The sequence below is a fragment of the Epargyreus clarus genome, unplaced genomic scaffold, assembly GCF_041222505.1.
Source record: "Epargyreus clarus isolate Ecla_fem2 unplaced genomic scaffold, WU_Ecla_fem_2.2 ptg000023l, whole genome shotgun sequence".
Lineage (NCBI taxonomy): Eukaryota > Metazoa > Arthropoda > Insecta > Lepidoptera > Hesperiidae > Epargyreus > Epargyreus clarus.
Window position 1 is genome coordinate 3,455,514 of NW_027332230.1, and position 18,914 is coordinate 3,474,427.

The 18,914-nt window shown below is 39.0% G+C and overlaps 1 protein-coding gene across 1 annotated transcript in view; it reads right to left on the reverse strand.

Moving 5' to 3' along the window:
* Nucleotides 1–18,914, reverse strand: part of LOC140751785 (kin of IRRE-like protein 2) — a 206,348-nt gene that overhangs the window by 9,513 nt on the left and 177,921 nt on the right. Inside the window, exons 9-15 of the mRNA XM_073085824.1 lie at nucleotides 18,611–18,741; nucleotides 17,501–17,660; nucleotides 6,616–6,767; nucleotides 5,643–5,862; nucleotides 5,139–5,305; nucleotides 5,001–5,049; nucleotides 4,507–4,647 (exon numbers count right to left, since the gene is read on the reverse strand). Of these exons, the coding sequence (XP_072941925.1) occupies nucleotides 4,507–4,647; nucleotides 5,001–5,049; nucleotides 5,139–5,305; nucleotides 5,643–5,862; nucleotides 6,616–6,767; nucleotides 17,501–17,660; nucleotides 18,611–18,741 (1,020 nt within the window). The remainder of the gene's footprint in view (nucleotides 1–4,506; nucleotides 4,648–5,000; nucleotides 5,050–5,138; nucleotides 5,306–5,642; nucleotides 5,863–6,615; nucleotides 6,768–17,500; nucleotides 17,661–18,610; nucleotides 18,742–18,914) is intronic.

The window sequence follows — 18,914 nt, forward strand, 5'->3', positions numbered from 1 at the left end:
TTTTCACCAGCAAACAAAATTTTGATTACATTTCGGTTTTTCAATATACACCAATATTACCGAATAACCCAGCAAAACTAAATTTGTCACTGCGTGCATAAATTTGTCACTCCTTAAAATGCAAAATTTCTTCATTGACTTCATTGATGATTTAATTATCATAAGTACTTTCTGTTTTTCATCTTCAGCAGTTAGATTTTTCTGTTTTTGTTATCATTTGTTTAATACATAATACCTTTATTACTAACGATAATGTCACCGAAATGATAGTTAACTCAGAATTGAATGAAATAGAATATTGATGTACCGTGTCGATATTATAACGATATGAATCTGTGGCACGCTATTCGCCTCTTAGAATTTCGAAATCACCTAGTACTAGGCTGATATTAGGTAATAGCATCGTGTATATTGATCTGTAGGTACAGTCAGCTTCAAAAGTAGATAAACAAATTAAATTTTCAAAAATACCTATACATCCAATCGTTCATAAATAGCTGGACACCCGTAGATTCATTATTGTATATCGTAATGCATAAAAATTACACAAAAAGTAGCTGGACACCGGATACGTATAAAAATAGCAAACGTCACATGATACTCGTATGTCATATTTCAGTAACTTTTGACGCTGTAGTGTTCATCTATTTTTGAATCCTTAAAACGTCCATCTAATAATGGTGCTATGGTCAGCTACTTATGAACGCTTAGGTGTATAGGTATTTTTGAAGCCTCAATATCTTCATCTACTTTTGGAACTGAGTGTACATTTAATATTGAAAATACACAAATTATAGTCAATCTTTCGTGCCTACTTCGTAAATACTATTAAGATTTGGAATTCACCTGGTAGTAGGTTGGTATTAATTACTGTAACAATATTGTTTATAATGCTGTGGCTACTTTTAGCATTGATAATACTTAGACAAAAGGCAACTATACGTAGGTGCTTAGTTATACTATTAGAAGTATTATTAAGTTAATTGCGATATAAAATAGGTAAATTCGCTAAGTAAGTCTTATTAAAATAAGAGTTCTAGGGGAAAATCCAAATTAGCGGAAAACTAGGTGACCGCCATATCAATTTTAAGAGTTAGCTCAAAAGTCAGTAAGCTTAGTTGCCCCAATTCGACCGAAATTTTGTTAGCTAGACTTGAGTAGCTCGCGAGTGAGTGATATAAAACATATATAATAATATATATCTTCACCAAAGAGCTAATCACTCATCAACTTCGACGATTTTGAATTATATCTTTATATCCGCGTCACATGGTTGAGTTCATAGGTCCATACGATTCCGGATATAAGATCTTCTTCAACTCAACAGTGTTATACTCGCTCGCGAGTTGTAGTGATGAGTCAAATGAGCGACTGACTGAGAGAGTCTGATTTGAGTCAAATAGATTACGTATTAAACACTAAATTAAAATCTTTTTTCTTTGCTAAGAATATGAAAACAGGGATATACAAATAGTGTTGGCTGTGAAAGTCATATAGGTATAATATTTTGCCAGTTTTGTATTAATTATAGGAATCAAAAATGTTGTCGAAACATTTTGATCCGATTCTCTGAAATACTGATATAATATGTCGCTTATATGGTTACAGAGCTACTGAGCTAAAGTGAGCTACTGAGTTAAAAGAGTGATATATATCACGGAGTTCAAAAGATATATATATCATAAAAGGTATGTAATGTATTTTATAATTTTGTTACGATATTGAATTCAAAATCCACTAACCTAACTTAACCTAACCTAGTTCACTTGATATATCGAATACGAAACGCCTTCCGTTTTGTCAAACACGATCTCGTAGAAAATTTAATGCCGGTTGAGCTGATATTCAAAACATGATTTTCCTTTTTGTGGTATCGCGAGTATAGTGAAAACTTAATAAAAATGTCGGTATCCGAGTGACGAAACATCTGCAATTCCAGTAGAAATGTAGAATGGCATAAATCACATTGTAAATGCAGTGTGAACCATCGTGGCAGGCTCGAAGACGCCAGAAATTCTCGACACGCGAGGCAATATGCACTATTCGTCACTAAACTTCTACAGTGATGCAGTTTAGGTTTATTTTGTGATCTAGGGCAAGTATAATGGAGTTTGCAAATAGTTTGGCAACTCGCACTTCGCTGACATTCTAGTCTGCGGTCTTCATCTTTATACTGGATGAAAATATTTTTTTACACCAACACCAACCAAGTTTTTAATAAATCTGGAATTCTCTATTCAACATATTGGTAAGGGCTCAGTTACACCAAGTGGTTCATTTTAGCGATGGCTTCTTTTAATTATTTTTTGTTATTTCAAAGAAACATTAAAAGATATGAATTTAAGATTTCCCACAACTGTCATGTATTTTTTTAATTTGCGGTTACCTTTTGCAAATTGACAGGTTTAAGAGAGTTTCTAAAGTCTATTACATCGGCTTATATTTATAAGCAATTTGTAGGACTAGACATTTCCTGGAAGTTTGCCAAAATCTTTTCAGAATCCGTCATCGGCTTAGTGCCTTCGCCTTTTATTTACGATTGGATTAACAATTTATTGTCAGCCAGAGATTCCAATTTTAATCCGATACTAACTGTTCTACTTTTTAATGTTGTCTCGTTGAATACGGTAAATTTATTATATGAAATAAAATAAATGCTTAAATATCACACTCTTTTGTATATTTAATTAGCCCTTTGTTCAAAAACTACTTTGTTTTCGATTCATAATTTATGATTACCCCCGTAGGCCAGTACGAAATAATTGCATTTTGAGAGCATGGCACTAACACGATAGAACAAAATGTATTTGTAATAACATAATTAAAATTCATAATTATTTTATGCCGTTGACGTTAATAGTATGTCTAAGCATGCATTATCATCGAGGTAACGTTACTTAACGTTGGAGAGACGTTAAACATTGTTAGTTAGTAATGATGTTTTGTGTAATCTGTGACGTTTAGTGTAGTCTGCCTGCTAAATAAAAAAGAAGACAGAATTTTATCATAAATTACTCACAGTAACATGAGTAACCGTAAATTTACCCATAAAGCCAATAAAATCCAAGGCAATATAATTAAATTATAATAATATGCATGATGGTATACTTACGTGTAAATGGTTGTCGTGAAAGGTGAAGATAATGGTGTCATAAAAATTCAAACTTAAGCCATTTACGAGTAAAGTTATATTCTACACGCGATCGGATAAGAAATGGCTAAGTCGATAGTCTAAGCTCCGACAAGAAGCGATACTGATTTCTCAATAAAATTCGTCAGTCTTATTATGATTAGAGATAGAAGTCTCAGATAGTTTTACTGTAGTTGGAATATGTGTCACACCTATGTGGGGCCTTTATCGGTAAGGTTTAACAATTAGCTGGTTTGAATACTGTGTACGTAAAACCCAATTACAGCCGATTTCATTCAGCACAAATCATTATTTTAGATTTATCGTTACATAGCTTGTGTTACAAGTTTAGGAAAATATTCAAGTGTCAACAGATTAATTTGGGAACCACATTTGGACGTGAAAAATAGAAAAATCAAAATCTAAATTTTTGTTGACACTCAAATCAACTCAGTGGTCTCACTCGATAAATTATTTTTTATAACAACAAAAACGGAGTGCTCAATATAATATAATAAATATAATGCTCCCATAATTTAGACGAATCCAACGACACCTCATATGTTAAAATCGGTCAAGTATTTTAAGTTGTATGACATCCCAAAGAATGAGACACACATACACTCAAAAACATTAACCTCCACAGACGAGTAAAAGTAAATGTTCTTATTTTTCCAAGCAAATAAATGCGCGCTTTTACTCGTCTTTGGTAGAACGAAGCCTTAAGTATATAATAGAAATTGCACATCGAAATGACTTCCTGAGTGGGCGACGGTGCACTGTCAACGCTATAGAAATGGTAAGTGCAAGGGGAACGACACTAAGAACAATCGAATACGTTCGAGAAATTGTTCAGAAATATACCTCAGTATAACTTAAAAGATTCTCTGAACCTTCTAGAGAATGTGAAACATTTTACACAGTATTTTTATACGTTCAACACCCATGGGATTATATTTTCGTATAAGCTGTTTTATTTTTACGTGATATTTCCACGTCTCTCAAATTCCTTATTACCAGCCAGTGATATAAATAACGTCTTAATAAAATAATTCGATTGAGGTGGAAAATAGTTTTATGTCCAGATTTACGCCAATCCTATTACTACTCAAGTATCACGTAATTTTATATTACTAGCGACAAAATATTTTGAAAATTCTAAATGTGATTTCAAATTGTTCAAAAATTCCGTGACATATTTTTTATGCGCTGCTACCATATTAAGTCTAGAGGTAGTATTCTAGCCTAGAAGCTGTGGGGAAGTCTTATATTGCTAACTTGTACTTCAGGGTCGAATGCTTACGATCCCCTTACATAAGTGTCCTGTACCATTTGGAGCATTAGTAGCTTAGCGATGATCGTATAAAAAATAATACCTTCACATTGTATCGGTCGGCGTTGCCGTTTCCTCGCCAGCAACACGATGATGGCCACAGCAATGACCGTACCGACGCCTCCGACGACCACTCCTACTGCCCAGCCCGTGTCTATGTTGCCCATCGTTGTGGTTTTAGCTTCTGGATGGACAAAATTATTATCTGTATCATATAATAATATTAGTTTTTTAGCTAAGAAATTGGCATTCTGTTGGGAACCAGCTAATTCAACAGGTTACACTTAAATTTCAAATTTCATGTAATATTTTATTTTAAGGCCTTCTACTCTCTTCTAAACTGTTTCAACTAGACTCTTTTTATAATGTAATTATTTATTTATTTTATATACATCATGTTTTATCCCCTTCAATATACTTTGCAAGTTACTATATCAAACACATTACAACCAACTAGGATGATTAGCCGTTCAATTAATAGCCTAGCCAATTCATTAAGCCGTGCTATTCAAGTAGCTTACATTACATCTAACTCACCTGTATGTAACGCCAATCTCGACAAGGTATGGACTTTCAACTTCGTAACCTAAAAAAATATGTTAATATAAAATACCTGTCACATTAAGTAATAATGAATCTTATATTATACGTAACATTAAAATGCAAAATAAGAACCTCTGATCTTCCTCTAGCGTTATTGGCGTAAAATAAGAGCTTGAACACCTTCCCCGAACCCAGACCGTGGAGTTTCCATGTCGGTGTGATGGTGGACACATTTGCAATAAGAACACCAGACTCCCAGGCTTCCACGAAATATGTCGTTTGTAAGCCACCGTCATATCCTGCGTAAATTAGTTTGGGTTATTTTATCTTATCCTATCGGGCTAATAATTTCTCCGAACGAATCATCTTAATTTTATAAATCTCCGCCCTCTAAATTTACTTTATTGTCTGAATTACAATATTTTAAGAATCTAAGAAGAATTTAAGATCTTGCACACTAAGCCGTAAAAATATTTTTTCCCAAAAATACAGACAGAAAGTAAGCCAAATTATGAGATCAGTTTTCGTGTTTTCTAGTCACTCATTTACTTTAGTTAGAAGTTAGTTACAATTGAATTACAACATAAGGCAGTGAAGATAGGTAAGATTACTAATAAAAAAATCAAGTTTGCATACCAGCTACACATCTAAGCTCAGCGGAGTCGTCAGTTACATTCAGATATGAACAGTTTGTTGGTGGTTCCGGCCTGACTGCAGGGAGCAAGGTGTATTTGCACGGATGGACTTGCTGGCCCGCGAGGTTGGTGGCTCTACAAGCCAAGGATCCATAGTCTGCGTCTGAGGTCGGTGTGAACGACAGGATAGACCGACCGAAACTGTCAATCGTAAATTTGCCCTGTAGGAACAATAAAAATTTATTAGTAGTTATTGAAGTGATTGAATCGAGGAAAATGATGATGAATGAATGATTTCTATTTACATTCAGAAGGACTAAATATAGATTACTAACTTTTTAACCAAGTCAAAAATATGTATGGATTTTGAATCTACATTATTCAAACGTACCTATCTCATATAGGACCATTCGAAAGTTTAAATTAAAATGCGGTCTATGTTTGTGTGTTTGTGCACTTGTCTGTCAGATATTTTGTCGCTTTAAAACAGATGTGTTGTTTCTGCTTTTAAACAGCTGTGTTCCGATTTGAAGAATATGGTAAGCTTATTAATATAACGAGCTACAATTATAATATTGAAGATAATTACAAATATCTATTTATACAAGCTCCTTTGTTATTTCTAAACATAAAACTATTGCACAGAATGATATTGTAGTGAGGGCGAGCTCAAGATTTATGCACGGAAGTGTTAGCAATATATTCAAATTATTTAATTTATATAGTATTGTTTAATTAATTATTTTGTGTTATATTCATGGTGTGTTATTTTTATAATAATAAATACCCATTTATATAGTCATTGGCTGTATGGGTTATACGATTGTGTGCATTAGCATAAAACAAGAAAAAGAACGCGCTTGGCGCGAGACTTGTATTTTACGCGGGAATAATAAATTGGACCACGAAAATAATTTGTGTTATTAATTCAGAAGTGGGATAATCTCAAAGAAGTATTTCAAGAATGTCCTCACCGATTCCAACTCAATGGTTCCTAAAGTGTTGTTGAGTGTCCACTGGAAGTTCTTGGGCGGGGGGAACGCGTCAACTTCACACGCCACCCTCGCCGGTTCGTTGATTGCTGCACCCACGATGGCCAGCGCCGTGTTCCTGCATACCGGTTTATCTACGGAGAGAAATAATTTGAATTTCTTATGATCACTTACTTAAAAATTCTATTTAAGATGGCGGTTTTCAAGAAATTTTTAAATGTAGCATTATTTCTCGTTAATGAAATATGACGTTTACTGTACGTTTGACGTTTATGAAAGTATTATTTACAGTTTCATATTTACACCTTACTCCATTTATAGTAGAAATATGAGTATATCCAAAATAATTCCTATGTTTAATATCTTTGCACATTGTTATATAACATGCAATGACATTTTATAATAACATGTATGAACACGTTTCTGGGTAAAAATTGTAATTTCAGATTAAACGTAGGTATATAATATGACGCTGTAGAGGAGGTTAACTTGTGGCGATCCTGAAGAATGGCAACATATATGTTTGATTATATATAGAAATCCCGTTCTGTAATAAGTATATGTAATAAGTAAGATCTATTGAAGATGCCTATAAAATTTGGTGAAAATCGGTATAACCGTTTCGGAGGAGTACGGTAACTAACACTGTGACAAGATAATTTTATATATAAGATTTTAAACCAGATACAGGAAAGGAGTGTAATGCGATCATAGATGCAAACAAAATATATAAATTACTACTGTAATCCTGGTAATCGATATTGGATATTTTTTATTGGATTGCATATGTTATTTCATACAATAGCTGTTGCTAAATAATACTAATATGAGTTACATCATAATATCGTCGAAATGAACACATTAATGCTAGTTTCTCACGGTCTTCGATAAACGACAAAATGCGAGTTCTCGAGTGGCGACCACGAATCGGCAGACGGAGTGTAGGACGCCCCCCGGCGCGCTGGACCGACGACCTAAAGAAGGCTGGTGGTAGTGGCTGGATGAGAGCAGCGCAGGACCGAGTGCTGTGGCACACCCTAGGGGAGGCCTATGTCCAGCAGTGGAACGATAAAGGCTGAAGTGATGATGATGATGATATTTTTTACATTTCAGAATGGCAAATCTCAAAATAGACAGAACGACACACCCCGGTCGAAAAAACGTCTTCATCCGCCGTCCGCGCATAAATCTGTAGAATCAGGGAACGTGGGAAGCCGCCATTTTTAATTAAGTTGACGCATTACCGAGCTTATTAAAATGAAACTATCAGTTCACATAATTTATTACTTATCAAGGCTTGTGTGGCTTTTGTTTCTCATCCATTAGGTTTAACTTCACTAACATAGGTACATTTTTTCTATTACAATTGGCTTTTTCGTAATAGAAGATAATTTACTTCATTATTAAAAAAATCCTTACGGTTTGCAGCATGGTTTTCCAGTTTTGAAGTCCACACGCACCAATGTATCAAACACAAATTGAAGTCAAATAATTAAATAAAGCATTAATTTTATTGATGTCGATCTTTAGTATTACCCACTCGATAAATGCGTAAATGACGAAAAAACCGACTACAGGATTAAATCTAGGAGATGGAGTGCATCTTTCAGAAAATGGATTCATTTTCTCCATTAAGTAACATGCTTAATAAAGGTACAAGAAGTCACATCCTTGAATGTACCTAAAGATAATTACGTACGACTGATAGATAAATTCAGAAAAGTTGTTAATAATCGAAAATTACTCTATAATAACATACTATATTTACTGAGATTTTTGTTTATAATATAAGAGTAGCAGACGAGCATGCAGTCCACCTGATGGTAAGTGGCTATTGCCGCCCATGGACATCTGTAATCAACCCCAGATAGGATAAGATATTCATAACTGAGTTCGGCCACAGATGCGCCGTTAACCCTAAGGACTGAGCTGGAAGGCCTCGGAAATGTATGTCTCCCTTACCACACCCTTCAAAACGGAACACAGCAGCACCTAACACTGCTGTTATTAGGTAGAAATAGGTGTGGCGGTGGTGCCGCCGGAGTCAAACCACAAAGGGTTCTACCACCTTCAATTTAATTAAATGGTAATGATACATACAAATACCGGCTCCTATTTATAAAAAAAAAAAAACTTTTAATATTACTCATTCGATCCCTTTCAACTGTTCCCTATAAAACATTTTTATCTCTACAAGTTACGGTTTAAGCAACCGTTTATAAATTCACCGATTCACGCCATATAAGTTTCGTCAATAAATCAGTGTTGCAAAAGCAGAGTACGGCTTGTTCCCTGACGCCGGTCTCTGATTAAAATAAATGTTGCATTTTAAACTATGGACGTGGCAATCAGGTCGTGCAGATATTTACGACCGCGACCAGTAATGATAAAGATAAAACATTTCGTGGCTCGTATGCAACTCAATACAACTACTCTTATTTCTGCCTGGAATCGAAAATCTAGCGTTTTTCAGTTCTAGTTCAAAAAATGCTAACAGGAGGCTTAAGGTCAGGTTCGGTTATGTTTTAATTCGAAATTTAAAATATGGGAAAAATGTAATACGCGGTGTCCGTCCGGATGTTGCCGTCCATCCATCTATTAAAATGAAAATTTAATAAATAATACGTTTATCAACTTACCCATCGTGGCACTCAAAACCATTTACACGATACACGATACATGTCTGCTCTGTCATTTAATAGTGCGAAGAGATATTCCGGGTATTTTTTTATTAAAATACAGACATTATTTGATTACACACGAAAACTTTTGTAATTTATTACAGTAATTCAATACGATAGTTAACCGACTTTCAATTATTTTCTATAGGCAGGTTGTATTCAATTTGTAGTAAGTATTTGCATGCAAGTCTTATAATATACGGGCGCTGTTGTCGCCGGCATCACGCCTCATCGACGCCGCAGATTGAATTCACGTTCAATTAACGTCAAGTATATACAGAAACATGTAGGAATATAAATAGCAAACAAAAAAAAACAAAAAAAAAAAGGAATATAAATAGTAAATAGAAGCACGATCTAAACATCTTATACACATATAAGACAAATTACTTCAAACAAATCAAATCAAATCAAATTTTTTTATTCAAAATAGGTTCTTTACAGAGCACTTTTTGAATGTCAATACAACTACCACCACTTCACAAGGTGTTTCGTTATGGAGAAGAAGCGGCGAAAGAAACTATTACACACATCTTTAAAAAAAATGTTTTTGACAATGTCAACTTAATGTAATGATACATGTGGAGCTGGAGCTAATTCAGACCACACCGTTTTGTCAGTCAAATAATCACTTACTTCATAGTACGCTTTTTTACATAGCGTTAGTTTAACGACATGTTTGAACTTTTTTTCTGTGAGATTCAAAATGTGGTCGGGTATTTTATTGTAGTAGCGAATACAGTTGCCCATGAAAGATCTAGCCACCTTACATAATCTATGTTTAGGAATTGCTAATTTATTTCTATTTCTGGTATTAAAGTTATGGTGGTTACTATTTTTTTCAAACATATCAGTGTGTTTTCTTACATAATATTTTCATAAATATATTGACTATGCACCGTCAATATATTAATAGTGGGAAACAGTTCTCTTAGGGACTCACCACGCCGCAGACTATATATTGACCTTATTGCTCTTTTTTGAACAGTAAATATAGAGTCTATGTCAGCAGCACTACCCCACAGTAGAATGCCATAAGACATAATGCTGTGAAAGTAACTGAAATAGACAAGTCTGGCAGTGGGGATGTCTGTGAACTGTCTAATTCTTCTGACTGCAAAAGCTGCAGTACTAAGTCTGCTGGACAAAGCAGAGATGTGGGGACCCCACTGGAGTTTAGAATCAATGGTTATCCCCAAGAAAACAGTTTCATTAACGAATTGCAAAGTCTCATCATTTAGAGCGACATTCATCCCCGTATTACATTTGGTAGCATTAATTTAATACATTTAGTTTTATTAGAATTCAAGAGTAGGTTGTTTGCATCAAACCAGTTCTGAATCAAGCAAAGAGTTTCATTAATATCGTTCGTATCCTGTGATTGTCGTTTTACTTTAAACACCAAGGAAGTGTCATCAGCAAACAAAACAACCTCAGATAAATCCTTTACTACATTTGGCAAATCATTTATATATATCTTAGAAATAACATCAAGTACAAAGTAGAAGAAATCATTTTATATATATAATGGTTTCGTTCACTTCACTTGAAGTACGTTATTTAGTTCCCGTCAATATTTTGTAATCGTCAAATCAACGCAATGCTAATATTATATATTTTTAAATATTTGATTTCAAGAGTTTTATACAAGAGAACAATTAGACCAAATCAGACGTCAACTTTGTTTAAGTTTATTTTTTAATAAAACAAAATTGCTAGCGTTCTCATCCCATAATAAGTCAACCGATGGTGATGATATGTAAGTAAACCTTTCAACGATACGCAATAACTAATTTACGTTAGCAATAGGTGTAGCGGTGGTAGTTCCACGATGGTACTATCGCATTGCCTGAAGACTTTTGAAGATCCGAAACACATCAACAATTACACCGATAACTACGCTAGGATGCCTCAGGTCGAATATCTCCGTGTTAACACATCATTTCAACAGCGGTTATTATAGTCGTCTGACCAAAATAAGAATGGCCTTAGTACCTCAATACACTTCGAATAAAATCCACGTACATTTTGTCGCACAAAGGTAAAAATAAAAATAAATAAAGCTGTATCGCACTTCGTTGAAGTTAAATTACCCACGGTCTGAAAAAGGCTATTGAAAGTTTTTACCTATCTTGTCTGTTGCAAAGTGGGATCTCCCAAAGTTGTACGTAGAAGTTCAATGAGCCGTTCTACGGTTGTAACAAACAGCTACGCCCGTTTTTGTTTGTATTTAAGCTTATTGCAACTACTTCTTTGCAGTGCGCTACCGATTTTGCAGACTCTGTTTTGGCAATCCCTTTCTCAAGTGTCGATTGCTAATGTTTTTTAGTTTCATTGAATTTAGATAGGAACACTGATAAACATTTTTATATTTTATTTTTTACCTAAAATTCGCCGATATAAAGCGTTGCTACAGAACGCGCTGCAAATCGTTCTACTACCATACTATACAAACATATTTTGATATTTATATAAATGTTATACCTAAAATAATATAAACCAAAGACAAGTTAAGAAATTGATGCATTTATTACTTAAAATTAATTTTAAAGTTAAAGCAAAAATAACTCCATAAAGTACATAATAAAATAATAATAATACTTAAGTACTTACAATATTACTTATTATACATAGTCATGCTAATTTAATCCGAGCCGTAAGTTTCGCTTTCTCAGAACAATAAGTAATAGCCGGGAGGCATTGTTCATTTCAGACAAAGCATAACTTGTATTTAGCGCGGTTATCCGACAATAACCTCGCTGTGTAGGTACATGTGACGATATACAGAATTTGCTTTGATAGGAACAAAATTGCAAATCTAACAATTTCCGGTACGCGGAGGGAACTGTATATACGCTTCTGATTCGAAATAACTTCTCAGTGAATCTATTTAGCTCATACATATTGAGAAATTTACGATAACTAGTTGTATTTGGCTTTTGACAGACTATCAGAAACTATCGATAAAACGCAGCGGCACCAGCTTTAGTCCTATTTTTTGCCGATTTCGAAAAGGAGGTTATGTATTCATCTGAATGTATTTTAGTGTTAAGCACTTTAGGTTCTGGTGACTTAGTCCTCATAGGTAGCAACGCCCTTGAGATCGCGCTCTAGTGTTCTTAACCCAGGACTTTCTCTGGCCTGTCGGCCGGTTCTCGACTACTCGATTTTATCGATAGCGGTCCGTGCTTTGTTTATTGCCAATTTATTGGGAATAAACAAAACTCACGTCCCGACGCGTTTGAGTTGGTGGATACCTAACGGTGCCAACGAAGCCAGCTGGCGTTGACCCGGTGCGCTTCTCAGACCTCTTGGTCTGAGAGAAACCGGCAGACCCGATCCCACTGCACTTGGGCTATCCCAAGGGTGACGGTAGCAGTTACTTTCCCTTAGGGGTAATTGCATTACCCTCTCTCTCCCCGTTAGCTCCCTGCCTCGGCGGGGAGGCGTCCCCGGTTACCATGGCCTACAGGGTAACTTATAAGTTCTACGAGGCCCTGTGCTCTTTCCTGAGCAAGAAGCTCAAATGCTCCTTCGACGCTGTCGAACTCCGCTCCCTCTGTGAGCCCATCAAATCCGTAACGGATCCCCTGTCCGTTACCGATTCACCCGCATCCCCTGATGCCACCCCCAGACACGAGATGGATTATGACACCATCTCGTTTAAGCGCCCTGCTTCCTCCGACGACTCGTCGGACAGCACTATAGTTTCCGCCGTCTCCTCCGACGACGACCAGGGCTTTGCTCCTGTCAAGTCGAGGAAGACTAAAAAACGGTCCGTCAAACGCGTCGCTAAGGCGACAATTGAGACTTCCTCCGAGGCCTCTACAGGTCCTACCTCAGCCCCAGTGACCCCCACATTGGCCCCCGTGCCAAACGCCTCCACCGAGCCCCAGAGCTCAACCCCTGCGGCTCGTTCCAAGCCCTCCAAGCCAGCCACGCGCTGCGAACCCGCACTTGCCAAGTGCATACGCCCACCCTTCATCTACTTGACAAGTCGAAATGATCCGACTTGTCTAAAATCCTAGTGGAACGCAAAGTCCACTACACCAACGCACTGAACCTTCGCGATTCTATTCGCATATCGTGCCCCACCACCGAGGACTTCAGGAGCCTTATAAAGCTCAACCATCAACAACTCCCGTACCACACGTACGCTTTGGAAGAAGACTGCAAAATTAAAGCGGTCCTTAGGGGTCTCCCCTACGAACTTCCCACCGACGAGATCCAAACGGATCTCGTTACTCAAGGTTTCCCCGTAGAGGGTGTACACAAGTTGTACAGCCGCACCGGGATTAAATTCCCTTTAGCCCTTGCCATACTGGCTAAGACCCCGTCCTCCAAGGACATCTTCAAAGAGAAAGAGCTCACGGTCTGTGGGCTCTCCCAAATCAAGGTTGAACCACCCAACAAGCGTGGTTACCCTGCCCAGTGCCACCGCTGCCAGCTTTATGGCCATGCAGCGGCTAACTGCACTGCCCCCCACAGGTGCGTCAAGTGCCTTGAACCTCACGCCACACGGGAGTGCAAGAGAACTCGCAAGAGACTCCTCCTGCCTGCAGGAGGGGACTCCTCCTGCCTGCGTGTTGTGCACCACTTCCGGTCACCCGGCTAACTACCGTGGTTGCCCGAAAGTCCCCCGCCCCGCTCAAAAGAAGGCTGCCAAAAAGCAGCCCTCCAAATCAGGCCCACCTCCGGTCGATTCGACCAATTTCCCGCGTTTGGGGGCTTCCAAAACCCCAACCGCCCCCATGAGTTGGAGGAAAGTCGCACCCGCGGCCGCCCCACCAACCCCGGCTCCTAAGGCCACAGTCTCAGCGACCCCGGTCCCTAAGGCCACACCCGCTCCCCGTCCCTCTCAAAAGGCAGCCTCGATAAAGGAGAACATCATGTTCCTCATCGAATGCATTAAGGGCGTGGACCTCGCCGAGATCGAACTCGTCACACTCAAAATGCGCAACGCATCTAGCTATGCGGAGCGCATTGCGATATACTCTGAACACCTCAAGTTGTTCAAATCCATCCAATGAGTAACGCTCGTACTCTACCCCCTCACTCCGGTCGTTTAAAACCTAAAGGCGTTTCGCTTATCTCCTTCAATGCACGAGGTCTAAAGCCTTGCATTCCCGAACTCAAAGAGTTCGTCCGCAACAGGGACATCGACCTATTGCTTGTTCAGGAAACTTTCGTTAAACACACCCTTAAAGGCGTAAGTCTCCCCTCTTACGCGCTTTTACGTAATGACAGAGCCGACGACCGCAGTGGCGGAGGCACTGCCATCTACTACAAGAGGTCTCTTCATTGTACCCCTCTGGTAACACCCAAGCTCACCAATATGGAAGCCACCGTTTGCAAATTAGGCACGACAGGACACCCGTCCCTGATCATAGCCTCAATTTATCTCCCCGCTCAAAAAACCCCTCTCCAAAGCGACTTGGAGGCCCTGCCTCTCGCTCGGAGACTCTGTCATACTATTTGGAGATTTCAATTGTAAACATACCGACTGGAACAGTCGTCTGACCAATTCCAACGGTAAGAAACTCCTAACCATTTCCCGCGCACTGGATTTTGATATCTTCTCTCCAATAGCGCCAACCCACTACCCCGATCGGGAAGACCAAGAATCCGACGTTCTGGATTTCGCCCTCCTCAAAGGCGTCGCGCTCAATACAAGAGCAATCGAAACTTTGAACGACCTGGGCTCAGACCATCGCCCAGTTTCTCTCCAGTTCGGTCCCTACGATCCAACTCCCTGTACTTCCTCGAAAACCTTCACTAACTGGGAAGGGTACGAGAAATCTCTCACCTCGGCCATAGAGGCCCCCGATTCACCGTATGCTATTCCCCCAGGCTACCTTATTAGCACGAACATAATAGACAGTACAGTCAACTCACTCACCCAGCTAGTTCAAACTTCTCTTCATGACAACGAGAAGGTGGTAGAGGTCCAGAACAGCAAACTACCACGCGATGTCACGAAGCTTATCTAAACCAAAAACGCACCCTCAGATGGGCCGCCAAGTATCCCACCCCTGTCCTTAGGAGGCGCGCTAACGCCAAGGAAAGTCAGATCCCGGCTAGCCGAACTGAGGGACTCCAATTGGAACTCTCTCATGGAGGATATCCACCCTTCTCATCAGGCATTGTACAAAATCACTAGACGATTTCGTACTGAAGCCTTTTCTAGCACTCCCCCTCTCACGCGTCCTGACGGCAGCATAGCCTTCGAGGACACTGAGAAGGCCGAATGCTTCGCAGATAGCATCGCTGCGCAAAGCTCCCCCAGCACACAACCGTGCGACCCTATCCACATTAAAAAGGTGGAGGAGGAGGTCCTTAAAAAGAGCTCTATCCCTATCACCTCTGCTCCCATCACGATCCTCGTTTATATAACAGGGCACCTCTTTCCAACAGATGCTCCCCCACTTATCATTCCTCACCAATTCGGCTTTCTCCACCAGCACTCGTGCCCCCAACCAGTCCACCGCATTGTCGAGTACATCACAAGCGGGTTTTATCCAAGACGTAATAAGACATTAGCAGTCTTCTTCGACGTCGCCAAGGCTTTTGACAACGTCTGGCATGGAGGACTGGTATACAAGCTATACCAATCTGGTCTTCCTGATCGCCTAGTCCGCATCGTGGCTTCCTACCTTCAGGACAGAACCTTTCGCTTCAGGCACGAAGGTGTCCTTTCATCACCACGCCCCATAACAGCCGGAGTCCCTCAAGGCTCAGTGCTCGCTCCTACTTTATTCATATCGTACTCCAACGATATTCCTATCCCCAAAAATGGTGTACAACTTTCACTCTTGGCCGATGACACCGCTCTTTACATCCAAGGGGAAAGGAGTCATCTATCCTCACCAAACTCTAATGCTCGGTCAACGAGTTAGGAGATTGGTTTAGGAAATGGCGCATCGAACTCAATGCGGAGGAAAGCTCCGCAGTGCGCTTTGATCACAAACGCAGGCGCATACTCGACCTGCCCTCCGTCAAATTACTAGGGGCCCCCATTCCATGGAGGCTCACAGTAAAATATCTAGAAGTTACCCTAGACCCGTGCCTCACCTTTAGACCCCACGTCACTAATGTCACCCATACCACCCGCTCTTACATGAGCCGTCTCAACTCCATGATTGGTAGACACAGCAAGTTGTCAGCCAGGAATAAGCGAACGCTGTATAATGTTTGCATTCGACCGGTGTTAACTTACGCCTCTCCAGTCTTCGCTCACGCGAATCCCATCATTTTAGACAAACTTCAGGTCATACAAAATCTCTTTTGTCGTCGGGTTCTTAATGCCCACTGGTACATCAGTAACGCCGACCTACACCGTGACCTGGAGCTCGCTCCAATACAAAAAGTCCTTAAACAATTCTCTGAAGCGTTCTTCACCCGCTCAAAAAATCATCCTAACCCACTAATCAAGGGTGCAGCGGACTACGCTGCCCCTCTTCCTACAGGTCACAACTGCCGCCGGCCAAGAAATATCTTGACCGACGCTCCTAACAAACTCTCCACGGATCTGGAGAATCTTCTGGCCGCCCACAGGGGCAAACCACTTTCCATTGATAATCGTCTTCCCGACGATTTTAGTCGTATTCATGTTACGTTGACACCTTCAGTGTCAACTACCCAGCGGTCGCTCTCTAGGGTGCGCCGCTAGCGCCTCTCGTTCCACAACGAGAGGTCGTTATCCGATGTCAGCTGTACGGTCCCCTAGGACGAAGCTTTTAAGGAGACTTTTTAGTGGGATGGTGCTCCCTTCAGGAGGTCCTTTCACAAGCCCCACACGACGCAGGCACCGGCCGTCGCGGCCTGTAAGTGCTTGGATGCATTTTACTCCTCCCTCTCCGCTGAGGGTCAGCCCAATTTTCCACCTATACGTCTGGGCACAAAAAAAAAGACACCCAAACTTGTTAAACCTTGCAGCGACAGTGTTGGTTTTTTTTTTCTCATTGGTTATTAAAATAAAAGAAATTAAAGCTAAAAAGCCTTTATTTTTTACAATACTATAAAATAATTTGCTAAGAAAAACAGTATTCTTCTGGCGTAGTCTAGTATAACCGTAATTATATGTGAAATATTTAACAATTTATTTTATGATCAAAAGTTCACTTACCACGACAACGGCGAAATTGTATAGTAAAACACAAATATAGCAAAAAAAAAATGCTACTTACAAATAACTTGCAAATTGACAGGCAGCGATCGTCCGTCGCCTTCCACGTTGGAAGCGGTGCAAACGTATCTCCCCGCCTGCTCTCTCGAGACCCCTTGCAGCGCCAAATGTGCTGAGCCGGCTATCACGCCCGCCCGCTGATTGTGCGTCATTAATTGACCCTGCCGACGGAAAATTATTTAATAATCACTCCATAAACGCTTTTTTAAATATTTGGGTAAGTTGCTGTTAACGGGTTAAGTGGAAAACCTGATTGGGCAATTTTGCCAGCTTATTTTCAACGTTTTAACACAGTAACTGTGGTTTTAAGCCGGAAACATTTGACGCTGTTTTCGTTGATTGCTTGAATTACTTTCATTAGATATTGATACTTTGTGGTACGGCTGTGGTAGCACCGTTGTTATACTTATAATTTATTCCTCATAATAGTTTTGTCAGGCAGTGATAGCCTGAATAATTTGCGTAATAGATATTAATATCATCTGCTACATAAAAAATTCGATCTATAGTAGGTAAAAATAGTTATATTGATGATCATTAGGGGCGTTACGGATTAGTTAGCCTTTGAGAGCACGTGATTTGAACGATTATGAAACTGACATTAAGGAACTTCCTTCACTGCTTCGTTATGATATGTAATGCTAGAAGCGATTGAACGTATTCACGTAACCAAACCATAAATCTATGGAATATTATTAATTTACGTACAATGAATAAACCATTTATTTGTCAAAATATACTAAGATCTTGATATTAGTTAATTAAATTATTAGGATTTAAATATGGAACAATTATATTAAATTGTTAACAGATATTCAATTGTTCCATATTTTAAAAATTCACAGAAGTCTTATCAAATTGCTCATTATTTTTAAACAAAGCCGTTTCCTAGGATTTTTATTTATGTTCAATCAAAAATAAACTGAAATAAAATCATTACGATCCCGCTTTCGACGCGGCTTAACCAACACATTTTGAAGTCCTGTAGTCTTCAGTCTAATTATTATCTAACTATATTACGAGTACATAATGTTTCCTGGACTTACTTTTTTGTCCTAATATACTATATAGTATCTGTAAACCCGATTTCAGCCATTGGTTAGCTACTCACATTATGCTCCCAAACAACTTTGTAAGCCGGCGGATTGGCGCGCACCACACACTCGAAGTAAACATCGTCGCCTTCCTCGATGTCGTTCGGATTCAACTTAGAGCCAAGTTGTAAGACCACGATTGGAGCATCTGTTTTAGAGAAGATTGATACGTTACTTGATGCGAAGTTTATAGTTGAATCGATAATTTTGCAGACAAAAAGATGAAGCCGCTCCTATTTAACGTTCGTAATTTCGTATGTTTATTATGTCTTCATGTATTGAAAGCAGGCAATGTTAAGTTATCTTAATTAGAAAAATTTA